The sequence below is a fragment of the Lepisosteus oculatus genome, chromosome 5 (assembly GCF_040954835.1).
Source record: "Lepisosteus oculatus isolate fLepOcu1 chromosome 5, fLepOcu1.hap2, whole genome shotgun sequence".
Classification (NCBI taxonomy): Eukaryota; Metazoa; Chordata; class Actinopteri; order Semionotiformes; family Lepisosteidae; genus Lepisosteus; species Lepisosteus oculatus.
This window is the reverse complement of record NC_090700.1, coordinates 9,320,812-9,338,847: the sequence shown is the minus strand read 5'-3', so window position 1 is coordinate 9,338,847 and position 18,036 is coordinate 9,320,812. Positions and strand designations below refer to the sequence as shown.

General features: G+C 37.8%; 3 protein-coding genes across 3 annotated transcripts; 1 reads left to right on the top strand and 2 right to left on the bottom strand.

Moving 5' to 3' along the window:
• Positions 1-2,714: 2,714 nt before the first annotated feature.
• On the bottom strand, positions 2,715-4,671 carry LOC102698068 (odorant receptor 131-2-like). Its single transcript, XM_006628087.2, has 2 exons — positions 3,777-4,671; positions 2,715-2,722 (listed from the first exon to the last, which is right to left on the bottom strand). The coding sequence occupies exons 1-2, from the start codon at positions 4,669-4,671 to the stop codon at positions 2,715-2,717; spliced, it is 903 nt and encodes a 300-aa protein (XP_006628150.2).
• A 3,156-nt stretch (positions 4,672-7,827) lies between these two features.
• Positions 7,828-8,796, bottom strand: LOC102697868 (odorant receptor 131-2-like). The gene has a single exon (XM_006628086.1). The coding sequence runs from the start codon at positions 8,794-8,796 to the stop codon at positions 7,828-7,830; it is 969 nt and encodes a 322-aa protein (XP_006628149.1).
• A 4,350-nt stretch (positions 8,797-13,146) lies between these two features.
• On the top strand, positions 13,147-13,837 carry LOC138239064 (odorant receptor 131-2-like). Its single transcript, XM_069189690.1, has 2 exons — positions 13,147-13,716; positions 13,832-13,837. The coding sequence occupies exons 1-2, from the start codon at positions 13,147-13,149 to the stop codon at positions 13,835-13,837; spliced, it is 576 nt and encodes a 191-aa protein (XP_069045791.1).
• The last annotated feature ends 4,199 nt before the right edge of the window (positions 13,838-18,036 follow it).

Here is an 18,036-nt window from a genome sequence, read left to right as displayed (position 1 = left end):
TGAGAGGTGCCTTGACAGCAAAGTGACAGGAGAGGTGATTAATGTTTTAAGAGCTGAAGATCTAAAATGACAGCTGACAGAAGTGTGTTAATGAGCCCCAGTGGCACCGGTCTAGGGAAGCCTTAAGGGACTGGGAACACTGGAGAAAGCAGGAGAATCAGAATAGCGTTCAGAGCCCTTTTGAGTGTCACTTTCAATAACACATCTCTTTAATATTGAGTGTGGAGATGCTGTGTGTCTTTAGAGCTGATGGTAACATGCTGAATGGTAAAATGAATACATAACAAGCTGTGAAGATTCGGCCTGTAAATCAGTAGTATAGTAGTTCAGGTGGGTAGCTGCATCAGCATGCGTAGGCTGCAAAGGAACAAGTAATAGGTTTATTTCATGCTAAAAAGAGAAGAAAGAGAACACAACGTTTTGGCCGAAGAAGGCCACGTGTGCAAGGCACAGACACCAACACGCAAGTGCTCAAACCAGGGCCAATTTTCCCAGAATCCAATTTATCTACCTGTATGTTTTTGGACTATGGGAAGAAATTGGAGCACCTGGAGGAAACACAAACAAGGAGTGAAGATACAAACTCCATGCAGATAGCACCCCAGGTCTGAAATTGAACTCAGGGCCCCAGCACTGCAGGGGCCTCCCATCACATAAACAGTAGCTATCTATTAAGCCAGAAGGGTACTGTGAGACAGAAGTGTCACATCCCAGATCTACAAGTATGTAGATTTATGTCCTCCGGGCTAAGTGTTATGAAAATGGATTCATTTATTGTCAATTATTTGTATGTTAAATGAAAAACAAAGGAGTTACATAAATGACCAAGGTGGATGTACAAAATTTTATTTTATAGTTCTCCAATCCTGGAGACCTGCATTGTAGGACAGGATTTCTTGCAAGAAGGCTCAAACTGTTTTTAACCTCTGAAATGGGTCCTTCCAACTCCAGAAAGGATATGACCCCTGTACACTGCCTGGGAGACTGAAGATGGTCCAAATACTCCAGCACCCTCTTGCCAGGTGCCCCAGAGGTCCAGTGTTGTTTTACTGCTGCCTAAGGCAGAAGCAGTTCAGAGTCCCTGGGCATTTAGGAGACACTGTTCAGCCCCACCTCAAGGAGTCCACACCTGGGCAAGACCCCACTGACCATGAGCCAGTCTGTCAGAGCCTCCAGAAGTGACAGACTGTCTTGTATCTACAAGCCTGGAATGTTATAAAAGGGAGAATATCCACCCTTCCAGATCAGCTACCAAGAAAACCCATTAAAGTTTCTGGTTTTGATGAATAAAATTATGTGTGTGCTATATTGTGACCCTCTCTCCATTTTCTTCTCACTCCAAAACATAGGTTTGTGACAGTTTAAATCTATGGATGTTTTTTTAAAACATTACAGATTATTGTCAGCACCTTTTTGTGTTTCGTGACAGGGGAACACTAACAATTCCTCTATGCTATGCGTACAGCTTGGGAAGCTGGCCTTTGCAAATGAGCTCACTGGACCCCTTCAGCATTCCCAGCTAATTACCAGAACCATCACAAATAATTCAGTGTAACTTAAAGTTTTATTTTTAGAAGAATATGCCAGGTAAAATTAAAAAATAAAAGGGGTTTATTATATATTGTCCATATTTTCTTCCATTTCTGTAGGTGAAAACAGACTAAGAAAAAAAATCAAGCACTGCTCCTTGTTCATTCTTTTCTTAGTGCAGATTCTACCTCATTTTTTATTAATTCATGTTTTATTTCCTTTAGTTTGTGGTTCTTCATTATTTTGTCATTCACAGGTTGCTGCTGTAATTAAACAGAAGAAAAAGTTTAAATTATTTATATGAGCAGGATTAGGGTGAGGTAACATTAATTCTCAGGTGACTGTAAATATGCTACAGCTACACATTCAATATAAAGTTTATGGAAGATTCAAAAATACTACTCTACTGTAGTTAATATACAACACACAATAATTTTTCTGTTTACGACAATAATAATTCTAAAATGAGAATATCACAAAAGGTTACAAATGACAGGAAGCCATGTGGCCCATCTAGGATCTATGGCTGATCTAAAGATTTAATCCAGTAATTTCTGAAAGAAACCAGGACAGATTTGTCTGGGTGCTTTTATGCTAAAGGTCAGGAATCTCATCTCATGACTAACTTGACAGACACATGCTGGAAGACATTGTGGAGATATGAATAGGGATGAACTTCCTTTGTGAAAGCAATCAGTGGTTGTGGGTGCTTGATGTTGTGTGTCAGAATTGTTAAATTATTATAAATCTTTCTGTCACAATATTGATGTTCCACCTTATGCTTTAAGTTTAGAAAGAGGTACTCAGGTGTCATGCATTGTCAGAAATGTTTTAATTAAGGTTCTGGAGTAATTATCTTTTATTAAGCATATTTTTAATATTGTTTAAGACAACTCTGTACTGTTATGTGGACATTAGGCTCTAATGCACATAACATCAGTTGGCCTTTATCAGCTCCTGAGCAGCCATTGTTAATACTAATGGTACAGCGTACTGACCCAATAAACTATGTGCAGTATAATGAGTTTAAATACAGGAGATCAAACAGTGTGTGTTTATCAATGCTGCTCTTAACTGCAGGAGAAAACAGAGGTGATACGGAGCAGCTGACACACTGCTGTGTCTCTAGGAACAGAGAGGAGATGAGAGGCCTGTGGGCCAAGAACTGCTACAGTGTTCACTTCTCAGGCAGCTGTAGAAGAGAAACGAACATATGCACGTACTGTACGTATAGATCTGAATGGATTGTCGGTGCTGGTTGAAATCTTTCAGATTTGCTTACAAACATAAATGTACTTTGGAGTAAATACAAATGTAAAGAAAATATAATGATACATTATATAAAGTTGGGCTACAACTGTGGATCGGTTTAAAATGAAAGGAAGTGGAGGAAGATCATTGCATTGATTTAAATAAGGATCCTTAATTTAAGCACATCTTAAAACAGGAACTGACTTTTATTGTTTTTTTAACCTTTTTTTAATTTCTGTCTTATTTTTAATGCTACAGGCCATTCCTGCAGTACTTTCCATATCTTAATGTTCTCCAATGATAAACTGACTCTATAATAATTTCCAATGATCGAAAACAACAAGTAAATATTATTTGGTTCAGTTAATTTCCATCAGAATATTTCTAGGAATTGACCCAATGCAAAGTTGATTGATATTACTTTCATTAACTGAAAAATATGCATAATTTCATATCTTTTGTTATTATTATGCACAGTAAATAAATGTCATTTTGGATGTGGTATTACCAACAAGTAGATCACTTAGTCATTATGAACTATTTCCAAAGTGACCTGCTTTAGTAATATGGTTAAATGTACTAAAGCCATTAAGTTACTAAATGCAGTTTTACACATATTTTTTATTTTAATTAATATGCTATTTAATGGATTGGTCTTTTTACACAAAAGTATGTTCTACAATCAATCAACAATGTTTTACTCAATGAACATATTATGCAATAGAGACTCTTAAATATGGGAGTGGTTATTGCATAATATTTTCAGTAAATACATCTGTAAAAAAATATTTTGGAAACTGATCATAATAAATTAATAGAAAATAATGAAATAATAGAAACTTCTATGAACATAACTTGAACACATCATGCAATATCCACTCTCACATAGATTCTTGGAAGAGCTCAGATCTAATGTTGTACGATTTCCACTATGCGTATTCAAAATAGGGAGACTACTTTATTGAATCTAAAACACGCATAATATTTAAGATTACAAAAAAACTTTTCATCTCTTAAGCCATACACAAGTGGACTTACACATCTGGAAGCCAATGTAAAAACAATGAAATTGAAGTATTTCACAGTTCCATAAATTTGAACGTCAATCTCCAAAACAACTATTTCTACAAAGGGACACAACAACTCAATTAGGCAGAGGAGCAACTGCATTGTGTGCAGAAGCAAAGTCTTTTGAGCTTTGGATGAGGATTTCTTATTACCTCCTGAAGCAGCTCTTGCTGCTATTGTTATTTTAATGTAACAAAATACCAGGATGATTCCTATTACAACAAACTCCAGATGTGCACGGATGATTCTCATGTACTTGTGCCATTCTGTCAGTAATAATATTTCATAGCTGCAGTATGTCTTTCCAGCATAATAACTTGGAGGTGCTGTTGCGATGAAAACGAAGAGATCAATAATGGCATAGACAGAACTAAGAGCCCAAACGATGAGAATTCCAGCCAGTGTCCTCCTCAGGGTGGAAATGTCCACGTGTCTCAGTGGCAGGCAGATGGCCACATAGCGCTCCAGACACATCGCAGTGATGACAAACCGGGTTGTGCGGGAGAGAACTTCCATAATCATGCAGAGTACAATACAAAATTCCACAGGAAGCAGGATGTTGAAACTGAACTGTAGTGTGACAAAGTCTGTCAAAACCAAAAGAACTGAGTCGTTCATTAAGGTGTGTGCGAACAGAATGTAGCGCGTGGTTGTCCAAAAGAACTCTTTTTTGAAAAAAGTGAAGAGCATGAAACAGTTCACACAGAGAAAAATCCCAACCAATATCTGGACAATTATCATCTTCAGCTGGCGAACACCTACGATAGGAGTGAAGAAGAAGTTCTCAGAGCTTACATTGTATTGTGAGGTATTTTGAATCATACTTCACAGCCTGGAGGAGGAAGAAGAGAAAACGTTAGAATACACATCACAAATGTAATGTTAAGAACTATGTTTGTAAGAAAATCAAGCAGGTGTTTTTATTTTCCCTTTTGTTTATTTTTTTTCTTCAAATTATATTAATGCTGCTGTACATATCAACCAAGACAATCAACCAGAGATTTTTATTCTCTGTGTACTTGTAACAAAACTAAATTTAAAATTTAAAGAACGTTAATGTGCCTCATCCAAATCATTCTGTTTTATTGCTTGCCATTTTAAAACATGAAACATGTTATAACTTAAGATGATATTACATTAAATAACCACTCTGATCCTCCCCAAAAACAATATGGCAATTTTTAAAAGACTGTTTGAAGACAGTGTTTTTATAAGCCATTGTTAACCAATCTCCAGATCTACATTCCCTGAGGAATGATGTTTTGAATGTTTCCAAACTGCTGTCAAATCCAATAGAGCCCTTTGAGAGCAACCCTGAGAGCAACCTGGAGAACAATTTGTTCTCATTAATTAAGAACTACAAACATCTCACATGCCAACCCTAGATACAACGCCTAACCCAATTTTAAATTACAACATGAGACAAAATTACTGTTTCCTAACAGTCCCTGTTTTGTGCTATCTGCACAAAAAACACAAGCAAATTCTACCTGAAAACCCTCGCAGCCTTACTTGTATTTTATATGGAATCTTTAACAAATTAAACTGTTGACACCATTCTACAACAGAAGTTTCCATTTTTTTTAAAAACATTTTTAGTCTTTAAAAAACCTTAGTTTGTTTCAACAGGGAAACTACTGTTAGGTTAGCCTGTACAGTCCCATCCGACAGAGCTTCAACAACAAAGGCCAGGAATACAGTGCTGCTGCTCACAGTTCAGCTGAGTCTGTGCCTCATGTCCTTCCTGTACGTTCTGATAGAGGCCTCGATAGCCAGGTTGACCGTATCCGCAGGATGAGGAGGCTTGAACCCCTTTCAGAAGGAGGTGCAAAGGGAGGTGTATGTGTATAGAAATCATTACAGAAATTCCATAATGATAGTGTTTCTTAGGCTGTGGGAGATTGACTTATCATCGTTATTACCCCCTTTTGAACTTCATGTAATAACTTTCATATGTGGGGTACTGTATATTTAATGTATTATATAGCAATACCCTTAAGTCATAGTAGTCCACAGTATAACTTAATTCACACCTTCTGAGAGTATAAATCAGACTTTTTAATAACTGATTGGGATTTATAGGTATAAAGACCTTTTGTATTATCCAGTTAGCTGATGTGTAATACATCGTTTAAAAGTTTTGAATAAGGATCATCATCTGAGGATCATCATTAGGGCTACATACTGTATACACTAGTGCAATATGTTGTATTGAAGGACACAAACCAAGGCAGTGTGTAATCTGTCTTAGAGCATACATTGCAATCTGTTACATATAGTAGCAATGACCTACAGAGTAGAGTTTGGTACAGTATCTCTGGGAACTGAGAGGGAGCTGCAGGACTCTAGTTGGCCCAAGCCAGCTTTAGTGTTCATTTCTCAGACAGCAGGACAGAGGAGGGCTGTGTGACTGCAGGGTTCTCTGACAGCCCACTCACTCCTCTACTGGGGGTGAGAAGCATTCAGTGTGAATCAGAGAATTGAAATACAGGAAAGTACACAAAAGTACAAAAGATGTCTAATAAATTTCTAGAATTTAGAACTTCATTTCCCCTGTCAGTTCTGCAACAGTATATTTAATAATAATAAGGTGAATTAATTCCAATATGTTTCACTTTATTTGAAATTCCATCTGCTTAATATGGCTATATAACATACAAAATACACCTCTGATCACAATAGGAAAGATAAGGAGGCAGTGAAGCACCTGGCTCAAGAGACTTTGCTTTGCAGATCATTGAAACAGTCATTAAAAGATTGAACTGTTCCTAAGAATAATCAGTTCTCTTCTGGGTTTTGTTAAAACAATAAAAATAAATCCAAGACTGAATGTAAACTCATTACCTTAAATTAGTCATGCATACTCCTGTGATTATTTATTGCCAGATGTGACTAAGGAACTTTTGAAGACTCTTTCCACTAGTATTTCTCATTGTGTTTTTAATAAATTATTTTTTTCCTTAAAACATTCTCTTTGGAAAGTCCCCAAATAGAGTTCCATCCATAAATCCATTTTCTACTGCTTCACCCGGTATAGGGGTGTGGTGGACGTCGGAGCCTAATGTGTTAAATTTTGTTAAATTCAACACGTGTTGAATTTTGTCTGTTCAGCAACAGGCACAGGGCAGGCAGGAGAGGGGAGGTGTGGCCCATGACTACGCAGCTGAGTGGACGTTACAATATTAAAGTGAAATCTTCCTTGCACTGTGTTGACGTAGCATTAACATCTTGAAGAAAAAAAAGCACTTAACGTACCAAACAGGTAACTGTCCTTTTATTCCACATTTACACACGCCAAACAAGACTCTAATGTGAACACAGTATTTGAAGTTGGGAACTCTCAGACTACATATGGTCAAATGAGGAAAGTAAAAGGAATGCTTAGCCAAAGAAGCAGATTCTGCACCGGTCATCCACCAGCATGACACAGAGGAAACGATATTCTTGCATATAGGTCAAATAGATTCTGAGTCATTATAAGGCACTCAAAATAAACATTACAGTGTGAATATCCCACAAACCTCAGCTCTCCTTTACCCCTGAATATATTACTAAAAAAAGATCATACACGTTTAAAAAGAAAATGGCATAAATACAACCAGATTTGTTTTCAGAAATCAGTTTATTTTTTTGTTGCTAGATGGTTGTAAAATAATCATTACTAGTATCAATAAAAAACAATATATTCAGCAGCATATATTTTTCCTCTTCAGTTCATACAAAGTATGACACATATTGATGACTACCTTGACAAACTACATGATATAGACATAGCAAAACCATTAGAAAACTGTTCAAATACCCTGAAAATATATTGTGTTAAACTTTCAAAGGTACAACAAGAAGGGGTGTTACTGTATGAATATCTTATCTAATGAATGATATAGCACAGTTTTATTAAACTCAGTTTCACTTACCAAATTAATTCAGCTTTTATTAGGTGACAACAGGTGTCAGACTGTCTCAAATGATGCAATATCATGGTTTAGACTTTTTTCTGTTTGATATGGGTCTTACTTTCTTTGAACTGCAGGTAAAATAATATTTAAAAAGTGGACGAAAGCTCTCATCTCTCAGACCGTATATAAGTGGACTTAAACATCTGGGAAGGATGAGAAGAACCACAAAGTTGAGGTACCGCAGGTGAATGAAGACAGACACAGTCATCCTTGCTAACAAGGCCTCTATCACACCATACAGGAAGGACATGAGGCACAGACCCAGCTGAACTGCGTGCAGCAGCACTGTATTCCTGGCCTTTGTTGCTGAAGCTCTGTCAGAGGAGACTGACCTGGCCTCCAACATTATTGCCACATATGTGTAAAGGAGAATGACTCCTACTGCTACAAAATAGATGGAAGTGATTGCAATCTTCATATCCACTTGCCACTTTGTCTTTAGCATGTTCTCCCGTGTGCAAAATACTGTTGTTAAGAAAAATGAGGGGTCTGTGATTAAAATACCAATCACGTCAGTTGCTTGATTTATTGAGCCAAAAAACCAGACCACACATACAGCCAATATTGTCCGTTTAGGAGTCACTATTTCACTGTGTCTCAGAGGGAAGCAGATGGCTATGTAGCGCTCAAGAGACATGAGAGCAAGGTTCAGAGGGGAGCTGTAAAAGGTGGTACTGGACATAATCACAATGACGGCGCACACAGCCCTGACTATGTGCAGATATGCTACTGCAAAGATGTACAGCAGGACGCTGGTCAGCAGCTGGACAGAGTCGTTGAAGAGCATGTGGGCAAACAGGATGTAGCGGGAAGACTCTCTGAAGGTGCTTTTGCTCCTCAGGGTGAACAGCATGATGCCGTTCACATAGATGAAGAAAAAACATGCTGACACAGCTAGAGCCACTTTCAATCCGAACACCCAGTCCACTTCTATCCGGATTTCTTGTTGGTGCACTATGTTGTTCTCCGCCAATGAAATATTTGACATCTCTATCATTTCCATAGGCAATTTCACTGTTAAAACAAACATAAAATAGTTGTAAGTACTGTATGTTTTTCAAGCACGGGTGGAAATGGTGGCAAGAATGGTGTATTGTTTTTAAACTGTCCTACAAGTTCTGTTCTACAACCAGTTTAAAAATGTGTCTGCAGTCTATTTCCTACTTCACATCCTACAGCTCAGTACATATACCTCCACAGCCTTCACCTGTATCATTGCTCTCTTCATTTGCTCAAGAAAATGACAAATATGAGAAATGAGCAATTAAACACATGTGCCCTTTTATCCAGACCTCTTCCTGGTGAGGCTTCAGCAAGCCTGGGCCTGTCTCAGACTACCCTACACTGCACTGTCTACAGCAGGGCAGATGTGTCCTTTTACCCTTATTAATACAAGACTGATAATGGTATCTAATAGATTAAGTGAATAATAAAATTGCAATTAAGAAAAGTACTTTTCTTACTTGTTCTACAGAATTAAAGTTTAATGTGTAAATTAAAGACACAAATGACAATATCTTTGTTGTGTCTGTTGGTAAACAGTAGCATAGCAAAGCATACAGTACCTGCCAGCACCTCCTCTTGGTGATGAAGTAAAGAAGCATCTTCTCTTTGGCAGGTGTCTCTAAAATACTATTCATGGAATCATGTGATTTCTTGACATCACTTCAGCAACACCAGGGGTATACAGTCCTGAGGGGTGCCTTGACAGCAAAGTGACAGGATAGGTGATTAATGTTTTAAGGACTGAAGATCTAAAATGACAGCTGACAGAAGTGTGTTAATGAGCCCCAGTGGCACCGGTCTAGGGAAGCCTTAAGGGACTGGGAACACTGGAGAAAGCAGGAGAATCAGAATAGCGTTCAGAGCACTTTTGAGTGTCACTTTCAATTACAAAAATTACACATCATCTCTTTAATATGGAGTGTGTGTCTTTAGAACTTTTGGTAATGTGCTGAATGGCAGTATGAAGCATAAAAATACTCAGGAAGTCTGAGTCTGTAATTCAGTTATATCATATATATTTGCATTTATGAATAGGAGCACTTATTTTAAAGTTTTTTTCTCAATAATGTTGTTTTCTCATAAAGCTCTAATAACAAGAAGATTTGAGTAAATATGGGTGATAGTAATATGAAACTTAAGAAGCTGTGAAGGCAAGGTCCACACTTCATGTGTTTTGGAACATGAGGGCAACTTTAGAGAGACATATTCCTTAGTCATTAGACACCATTTCCTTAGTTCCACAGAACTACAAGTTGCAAGTCTTTCTACAATGTCTGTCCAAAGTTCACAGTACAAAGATAGTTCTTGCACATGGTTTAAACAGCAGTTATCTATTAAATCAGTAGGTAAAGTGAGACAGAAGTGTCACATCCCAGATCTCTAGATTTACGTCCTCCTGTTATCAATGTGATGAATAACTGTGTAAAACATAGTATGCATAAGTAACAAGTAATAGCATAAAAAGTCTGTAAAATTAATAAGAATGCTCTTCGGCAGTACACTAAAATTCAATTCAGACCTTTGTAAAAGTTTCACACATTAAGTTGGTGTGTCACACTCAAGAATGTGTTGTTGTTCAGGTTGCTTTTATGTTAAATATAAGGAATACAGTGCTGCTGCAGTTCAGCTGGGTCTGTGTCTCACGTCCTTCCTATATGGTGTGATAGAGGCCATGTTAGCAAGGATGACTGTGTTTGTCTTCATTCACCTGCGGTACCTCAACTTTGTGGTTCTTCTCATCCTGTGATGATGTTTAATCCCACTTATATACAGTCTGAGAGACAAGAGCTTCTGCCAACTATTTAAATATTATTTTTTATGCTGCCTAAAAAAGTAAGACCCACATCTAACAGAATATAATACAGGCCTGTCAGTTAATTTAGCCTTCTGATATATGATCTTAGAAGAGAATTACACCTCTTGAGGCAGTCACCCATCTGAAATCAGGTCATTTGAACTATATTTTAAAAGCAAGAGTTCCTCTGGTAAGCAAAGCTGATTTTAACAAATGTTGATGTAATAACTTTTTCCACCAGGAATATTTTAGGCCTTCCTGTTGTGCTGATCAAAATTTAACACACATTTTCAGGGTAACTGTGAAGATTTCTAAGGATTTTGCTGTACCTGTGCTATGTAGTTAGATTGATTGCAGAACAGCAACTTGACAATGACATCCATATTCGAAATCTGTGCATCTGTGTAAGACTCCTCATTCAGTGTTATCCTCATTTTACTCACATGTTTAGGTTTGGGGCCTATTTCATCATAAGCAAAACATCTTAATTAAACACGGAGCTCGCTATTAATAATAAATGAAGTCTTCACTCTCTTTTCCTGTAAATTAAGCACCTGAGAGTTTCAGTACTGACTCCATTTTAAGGTTAAAGAAGTTCAACAATGTTTTGCTCACAGATAAGGAAAAGTTCATTCTAACTTTTTTTTGGGATGACACTCTTGTGGCTGAGTTCAGCCAAGGAGGAAACAGGTACTACAGTGTGTGAGATAGCTTCTTCCTGGCTTTCTGCTTTTTCATGTATGACATCAAAGGCATCCTACCTAAATGATTATTAATTAACATTGACTCATGTCCAGTATCTGACCTCTGGCCCTATGGGGATGAGTATCTTTACAGACTAATCCTTGTCATTTAAACACTTCATTACATAGAAATCCATTGGCTTTTTCGGTGGATCATGTGATGGTTAGGCTTCATGTTTTAAAATCTAGGTTGTAAATGTTGCATAACTAAATATATGCTGTAGCAGCAACACCAGAGTATTTCAGCACTAGAAGCAGCATTACAAGCATCTGTCATGATCGTAAACCCTTCCTTGTTCAGAACTCATTCCCTGCACCTGCCTCTGGTTCCTGCCCTCCGTCCTATAAAAGCCAGGCGCTCACTCTGTTCTGGGCCCTGCACTTGTTCCCGTACCAAGTGAGTCCGGGACCTGGAACCGCCTGGTCCTATCAAGGTTTTAAAGTTCCTGTTCCTGCCAGTTCCGACCTGGTTCCAGTTTTAATTCTGTTTGTCGTGGATGGACCGCCCGGTTTTGGATTTTGCCTTTTCTCAGATTTCCCATTGGACTCAGTTTTGGACTGTTTGCCTTGGCCACACCTTCCTCGAACACCAGCGCACTATGGACACGCCCCCTGTTTTCATTCCCGACTCCTGCATGCTTTTTTCCCCGTGTTTTCCTCACTCTAACCGGAAAGAACGTTTTCGTGACAGCATCAACATAATAACTAACCTTATGTGCAAAAATAAATATTTGCTATGGATTTGTTGAGCACAAAATCAGGGATTTACATGGGTAAACCTAAGAGTCCAACTCCTGCTACAATCATGGTACATTTTCTTACTCTTTAAGGTATCTATATCTGAGGAATAGTAAAGTAGAGTAGTTTATTGCCATTTGTACATGTACATTGGAATTCTAAATTCCAATAAACAGAATAAACGCAATAAACTGACACATTAGACAAGATTATGTTAATGTTGTGTTAGACACTTCATTGGATGCAAAACTTTTACCAGACAAAAATAAAACAAACATAAATAACAAGAGGCTTTCACAAGGCCGATCCTGTACAGAACATTCCCCATTCATGCCAGCTCAAATTAAGACTATGCCATTCACGAAGAGCTATTCTGAGTACTGAGGGACAGAGTGATTGATATGAAAAGGTAATTTTTTTAACAGGAATTCTTTTAAAAGCCCAAAGACCAATGGAGACACTTTCGGTTGTCCAGGTCACACCTTCCATGTGAATTCAAAATTTTTCACAATGGTTTTCACGTCAAACAACTATTTTGTGAATTGTCTGTTATTAGCAAATTAGAAAACAGGCATTTTGTCCTGCATGGTAATTTACACTTGGGATAGACTTTGTATCTTGGGTTGACATGTTAGGTGGTTGTGGTTCCTAATTAATGAAAACAAACTTGCTCTCGAAGGGCTCTAGTAGACTTGTTAGCAATTTGAAAATATTCAAAACATCATTCTTCAGAGAATGTAGATCTGCGTGTTTGATAAGTATATAAACACTATCTTCAAAGAGTCTTTGGAAAAATACCATATATTGTTTGAGGATCAGAGTGCTTAATGAATGTAATGCAATATTAAGTGGCACTAATATTCTCTGCAGAAAAAAAAAGGAAAAAGATAAATCATGCTTAATTTCCTGATAGATTTCGTAACTATACACCTGTGAAGTGTCTTCTAATCTTTTCTCTTGCTCCAGGTTGTGAAATATGATTCAAAACTCCTCTCAATATAACTTAAGCACTGAAAACATTTTTTGGACTACCAGTGTAACTGTTCAACAGCTGAAGATGGTAATTATCCAGAAGCTGATTGCGATTTTTCTCTGTGTGAACTGTTTCATGCTCTTCACTTTTTTCAAAAAAGAGGTTTTTCGGACAACCACACGCTACATTTTGTTTGCACACACCTTACTGAATGACTCAGTTCTTTTGTTATTCACAGACCTTGTGGCACTGCAGGTATATTTAAATATCCTGATTCCTGTGGAATTTTGTATTTTACTCTGCATGATTATGGAAATTCTCTCCCGCACAACCCGGTTTGTCATCACTGCGATGTGTCTAGAGCGCTATGTGGCCATCTGCCTGCCACTGAGACATGCAGACATTTCCACCCTGAGGACGACACTGGCTGGAATTCTCTTCATCTGGGCTCTTAGTTCCTTGTATGTCATTATTGATCTCTTCATTTTCACTGCTATAGCACCTCCAAGTTATTATGCAGAAGAGACATTCTGCCGCTATGAAATATTATTACTGACAGAATGGCACACCTATATGAGAGCCATTCTGTCAAATTTGGATTTTGCTGTAATAGGAATCATCCTGGTATTTTGTTACATTAAAATAACAATAGCAGCAAGAGCTGCTTCAGGAGACAATAAAAAATCCTCATCCAAAGCTCAAAAGACTTTGCTTCTGCACACAATGCAATTGCTCCTCTGCCTAATTGAGATGTTGTGTCCCTTTGTAGAAATAGTTGTTCAGGAGATTGACTTTCAGATTTTTGTAAGTGTAAGATATTTCCATTTCATTGCTTTTACATTGGCTTCCAGATGTTTAAACCCTCTTGTTTATGGTTTACGGGATGAATTCTTTTTTGCCGCACTGAAATATTATGCATGTTTTAGATTAAAGAAAACTGTGTCTCCCCACTTTGTATACACATAGTGACAACTGTAAAACACTGTATCTGTGTTCTAACAAATTAACAATGCAATTATAACAATGCAAGGTTGTTCAGTGAGTAAAAGATTCTATCATCTTTAAAATTGCATTAAGCAAATTGAAGAATATAATTTTTCTATAATAAACCCAATTGATGAAATATTAGACTGTTTTTTAAAAAATACATGAAACTGCATTTGCAAACTAAGTGGCTTTAGTACACTTAACATAAATTTCATTTTAGTGCATTTAACCATATTACTTAGCTATAAATCTATTTTAATCTAATTAATAATCTAGTTGTTCTGAATACTGTGTCAGGAGTGAGGAGTGTTCACTGTCCATAATAGTTACAGAAGCTCACAAAATTATGCATAATTATTTATCATTTAATAAAAGTAATAAAAATAAACTTTACAATGACAAAAAAAACAATATATAAAACATCAATAAATAGATCCTCAAGGAAATTATGAACACAATAATATATTTGTACTATTTGTACTATAATAACTCTAATTTGATGGAATCTTTTGAAATCCAATTATTTAAACTTAGTACAGGGGAGTTTCTCATTCGAGGACATTAAGATATAGAAAGTGTCCTGTAGCAGTGCTACAAAATATGATACACAGTAGAATAGCTCAGTTGCTGTTTAAAGAATCATTTGAGATCAGCTCAAGTTAAGCATCCTTACTTACATCAAAGCAATTAGCTTCCACCCCTTTTTTAACATTATGCACATCAAGATATTTATTTGTTTAAATATCTCATAACTTCATGTATCTATATAATTTATATTTACACTGCAGTGCGTTTCTCTTTGGTAGTCCAGCCTATGGTTTCCAGCCAGCACAGACAATCCATTCAGAAATATACTACACATAAACCTTTGTGTTCATGTTTATTTTTTTCCTCATCCTCCTCCTTCTCCTCTTTTTTTTCTTAACAGGTTGCTGTTGCAATAAGACAAAACAAGAAAGTTTCAATTATTGTTTAATATTAGGAGCATGACCAGGGTTAGGGAAAGGTCATACGTAAGTGACAACTGGGAAATATATAAAACACTGTGCACATAATAAGTAACAGCAGAAAAAAATGTAAAATTAGGAAACAAGCACTATGAAGCACTAAAGACCTGTGTGGAGTATGTATTGTAGTGCAGATATCAGAAAACAGGCCAAGCAGTATGAATTAAGTTTGTTTTCATTAATTGGAAACCGTTAAGAGCTAGCATTGCAACCCAAGATACAAGGTCTAAAACAGTTTTAAACTGGTACATGAAATAACATTTCTGTTTCTTAATTTGTTAGCTACACAAACTTTGCTGTGCAAACTAGTGCTTTTAATGAAAATACTGAAAATCTAGGTGCCCCATTTATATAATAGAAAAAAAATTATAGATGTGGCTGGTTTTGTCCTTTTTGTAGTAGCTTTTGTAGAGACACAACAACAATCTTCAGAGGGGAGTTGTAAAAGGTGCTCCTATAATCACACTGTCAGCCCACCCTAACCAGGTACAAATATGCTGTTGTAAAGAGGTAGAGATTCATTGCAGACCACATGGGCAAATAGGATGCAGAGGGAAGACTCTCTGAAAATGGTTTTGCTCCACAAAACAAAAGAAAACAAAAAATCATGCTGACACAACTGGAGACATTTTGATTTTAAACACCCAATCCACGTTTATCTTGATCTTTTCCACTAAGTTCATCCCCTCTAATGAGATAATTGTCATCTTTGTTATCTCAATAAGGAGTTTCCTAATAATATTTGTATCAAAAAAGTCTATGGAAATCTTTTGAAAGCACGGGTCTTGATTCTCTCTGGAAATGGTGACAACATTAGTGTTTTGTTTTAAACTGTTTATTAATTTTGTTCTAAGACCAGCTTAAAAATGTGCTCTTCCTATAGCTTAATACATCTCCCCAGCCTCAGCCTTTGTCATTGCTCTCTTAATTTGCTCAAGAAAATGACATAATATGACAGGTGGCAAATTCGTCATTAAAAAACATGTGACCTCATCCTGGCGAGGTTTCAGCAAGCCTGGGCCTGTCCCAGAGCACGAAATGCCAGTCACAGAACTGGGCTTCCCCGGGATGAGAATCCAGTACAGTGCCAGTACATTGTGTCCATTTTCCCTTATTAACACAAGGCAGATCATGGCACCTCTGTGTGTGTGATGAGCCTGCACAGACAGGTGGCAGAGGTGCTTTAATCAGCCCCAGTGGCTCTCATCTGGGGAAGCCTTAAGGGACTGGGAACACTGGAAACAGCAGGAGAATGATAACACTGTGTACAGACAATGGCAAGTGTCACTTTTTGTTACAAGGAGGGATATGTAATTTGAACAATTAATAGGTTTGTTCCATGCTGAATAGAGAAGAAAGAAAACACAACGTTTCGACCATGGAGCCTTCTTCAGGTATGAGTAAGACAGGGCAGTAAGCGAAGGTAATGTAGCACAAAAGAACAAAAGCTGGGAGAGAGGAGGAGCGGGAGGTAGGAGCAGGGGAGATGGGATATGTAATTTACTGAATATCGAGTGTGGAGATGTTATGTGTCTTCAGTGGCTTTGGCAACATGTTCAATATTAATATAGAACATTAAAGCAGCTCAGAATGCTGTGTGTATAACTCAGAAATGTAGTAAATCTTTTGATTTATGATTTTGAGCTCTTATTTCAGTTGTCATAAAGCTCAAATAACAACAATACCAAAATCAACAAGATTTGGGGACACATGGGGTACAATGATCAGCAGCCATGTCACCCTGCAACTCACAACTCACTGCAGGTGTGAGTCTGGTCAGTACGCGGATGGTAGACCTCCTGGGAAAGCTAAGGTTGCTGCTGGAAGAGATGAGTGGAGCCAGTAGGGGGTGCTCACCCTGCAGTCAGTGTGGGTCTGTTTGGGCCCTAAAGCCCCAGTATACTGACGGGGACACTGTACTGTAAAAAGGTAAACAACAGTTCAATTAAGCAGAGGATCAACTACATTGTGTAATCATTCATAGCCACTCAGGGACGCCAAACATGTAACGTTGCCATAGCAAAATTAAATGTAGTGGCTCTCTGAAGGCACCAGTTCTGTAGGGTTTGGGCATTTACTGAGACAATTATTAATTGTAGCAGTAAATCACAAAGTTGATTCTTTTGATGGCTTTAGAATCCAACCATGCGACATAACTCAAACAACGCACACACACAGGTACTAATACACGAGGATACATTTATTAATACATAGAATATGCATGTAAAACTAACAGATCTTATCGAGAGGGTTATCAGAATACAAAAGGTATATATTCAGTCAGTTACAAAGAGTTACATATATCAAGAGGACATAAGTTCAGTATATCATTCATTAAGACCGTTTCATAAATGAACTTGGTTATAACTTCTACATTAGATACTCAAAACAAGTACATAACTCTTAGGACTTAAATTGATATCAACTGGTTGGGATAACAATTTAATTCTCGAGCTGTAATGTATTGAAGTTGAATACTCATCCAATCTTTGGGGATTCAGATCTCCTGTGGGCACAAAGAAACAGTTGCAGGCTTGTTGCTGTCCAATCCGCGCTCTCTGACTCGGTGCCAGGCTGTGCTGTGCGGCTTGCGACGGTGCGCTGCTGATGCTCACTGACCGGCTAGTTAGTGTTGGCTTTAACTAGCAAAGTTTGTGCACAGGAGAAAAGATGACTGTGGGTCCCAGCAAGTCAGGAAGAGGACCGGTTCGTTCCTGATGAAGAGCTAGTTCTGAATAGGGATTCAGCTGTCCACAGTTCCGACCTGTTCACGAGGCCTGCTGCTGGTGCTAACCTCGGGCGGATCCTCTGGTTACTCTCTGGCAACCTCAGCTCTACAGTAGACTCTTAGAACAAAGGAAAGTTCTGGCACTCGGACACACTGGCCGTTCCGTGGTTGTCCGGGCTGAGTTTCAGGATGGTCAGGATGCGCGCTGCGAGAATGTCCTGCGCTTGGGAGCCTTCTGCTCCTGGGCCGTCC

What these genes read in the sequence shown, in the direction of transcription:
- LOC102697868 (XM_006628086.1), bottom strand. Translation starts at nt 8,796, where the DNA reads ATGTCAAATATTTCATTGGCGGAGAACAACATAGTGCACCAACAAGAA.
- LOC102698068 (XM_006628087.2), bottom strand. Translation starts at nt 4,671, where the DNA reads ATGATTCAAAATACCTCACAATACAATGTAAGCTCTGAGAACTTCTTC.
- LOC138239064 (XM_069189690.1), top strand. Translation starts at nt 13,147, where the DNA reads ATGGTAATTATCCAGAAGCTGATTGCGATTTTTCTCTGTGTGAACTGT.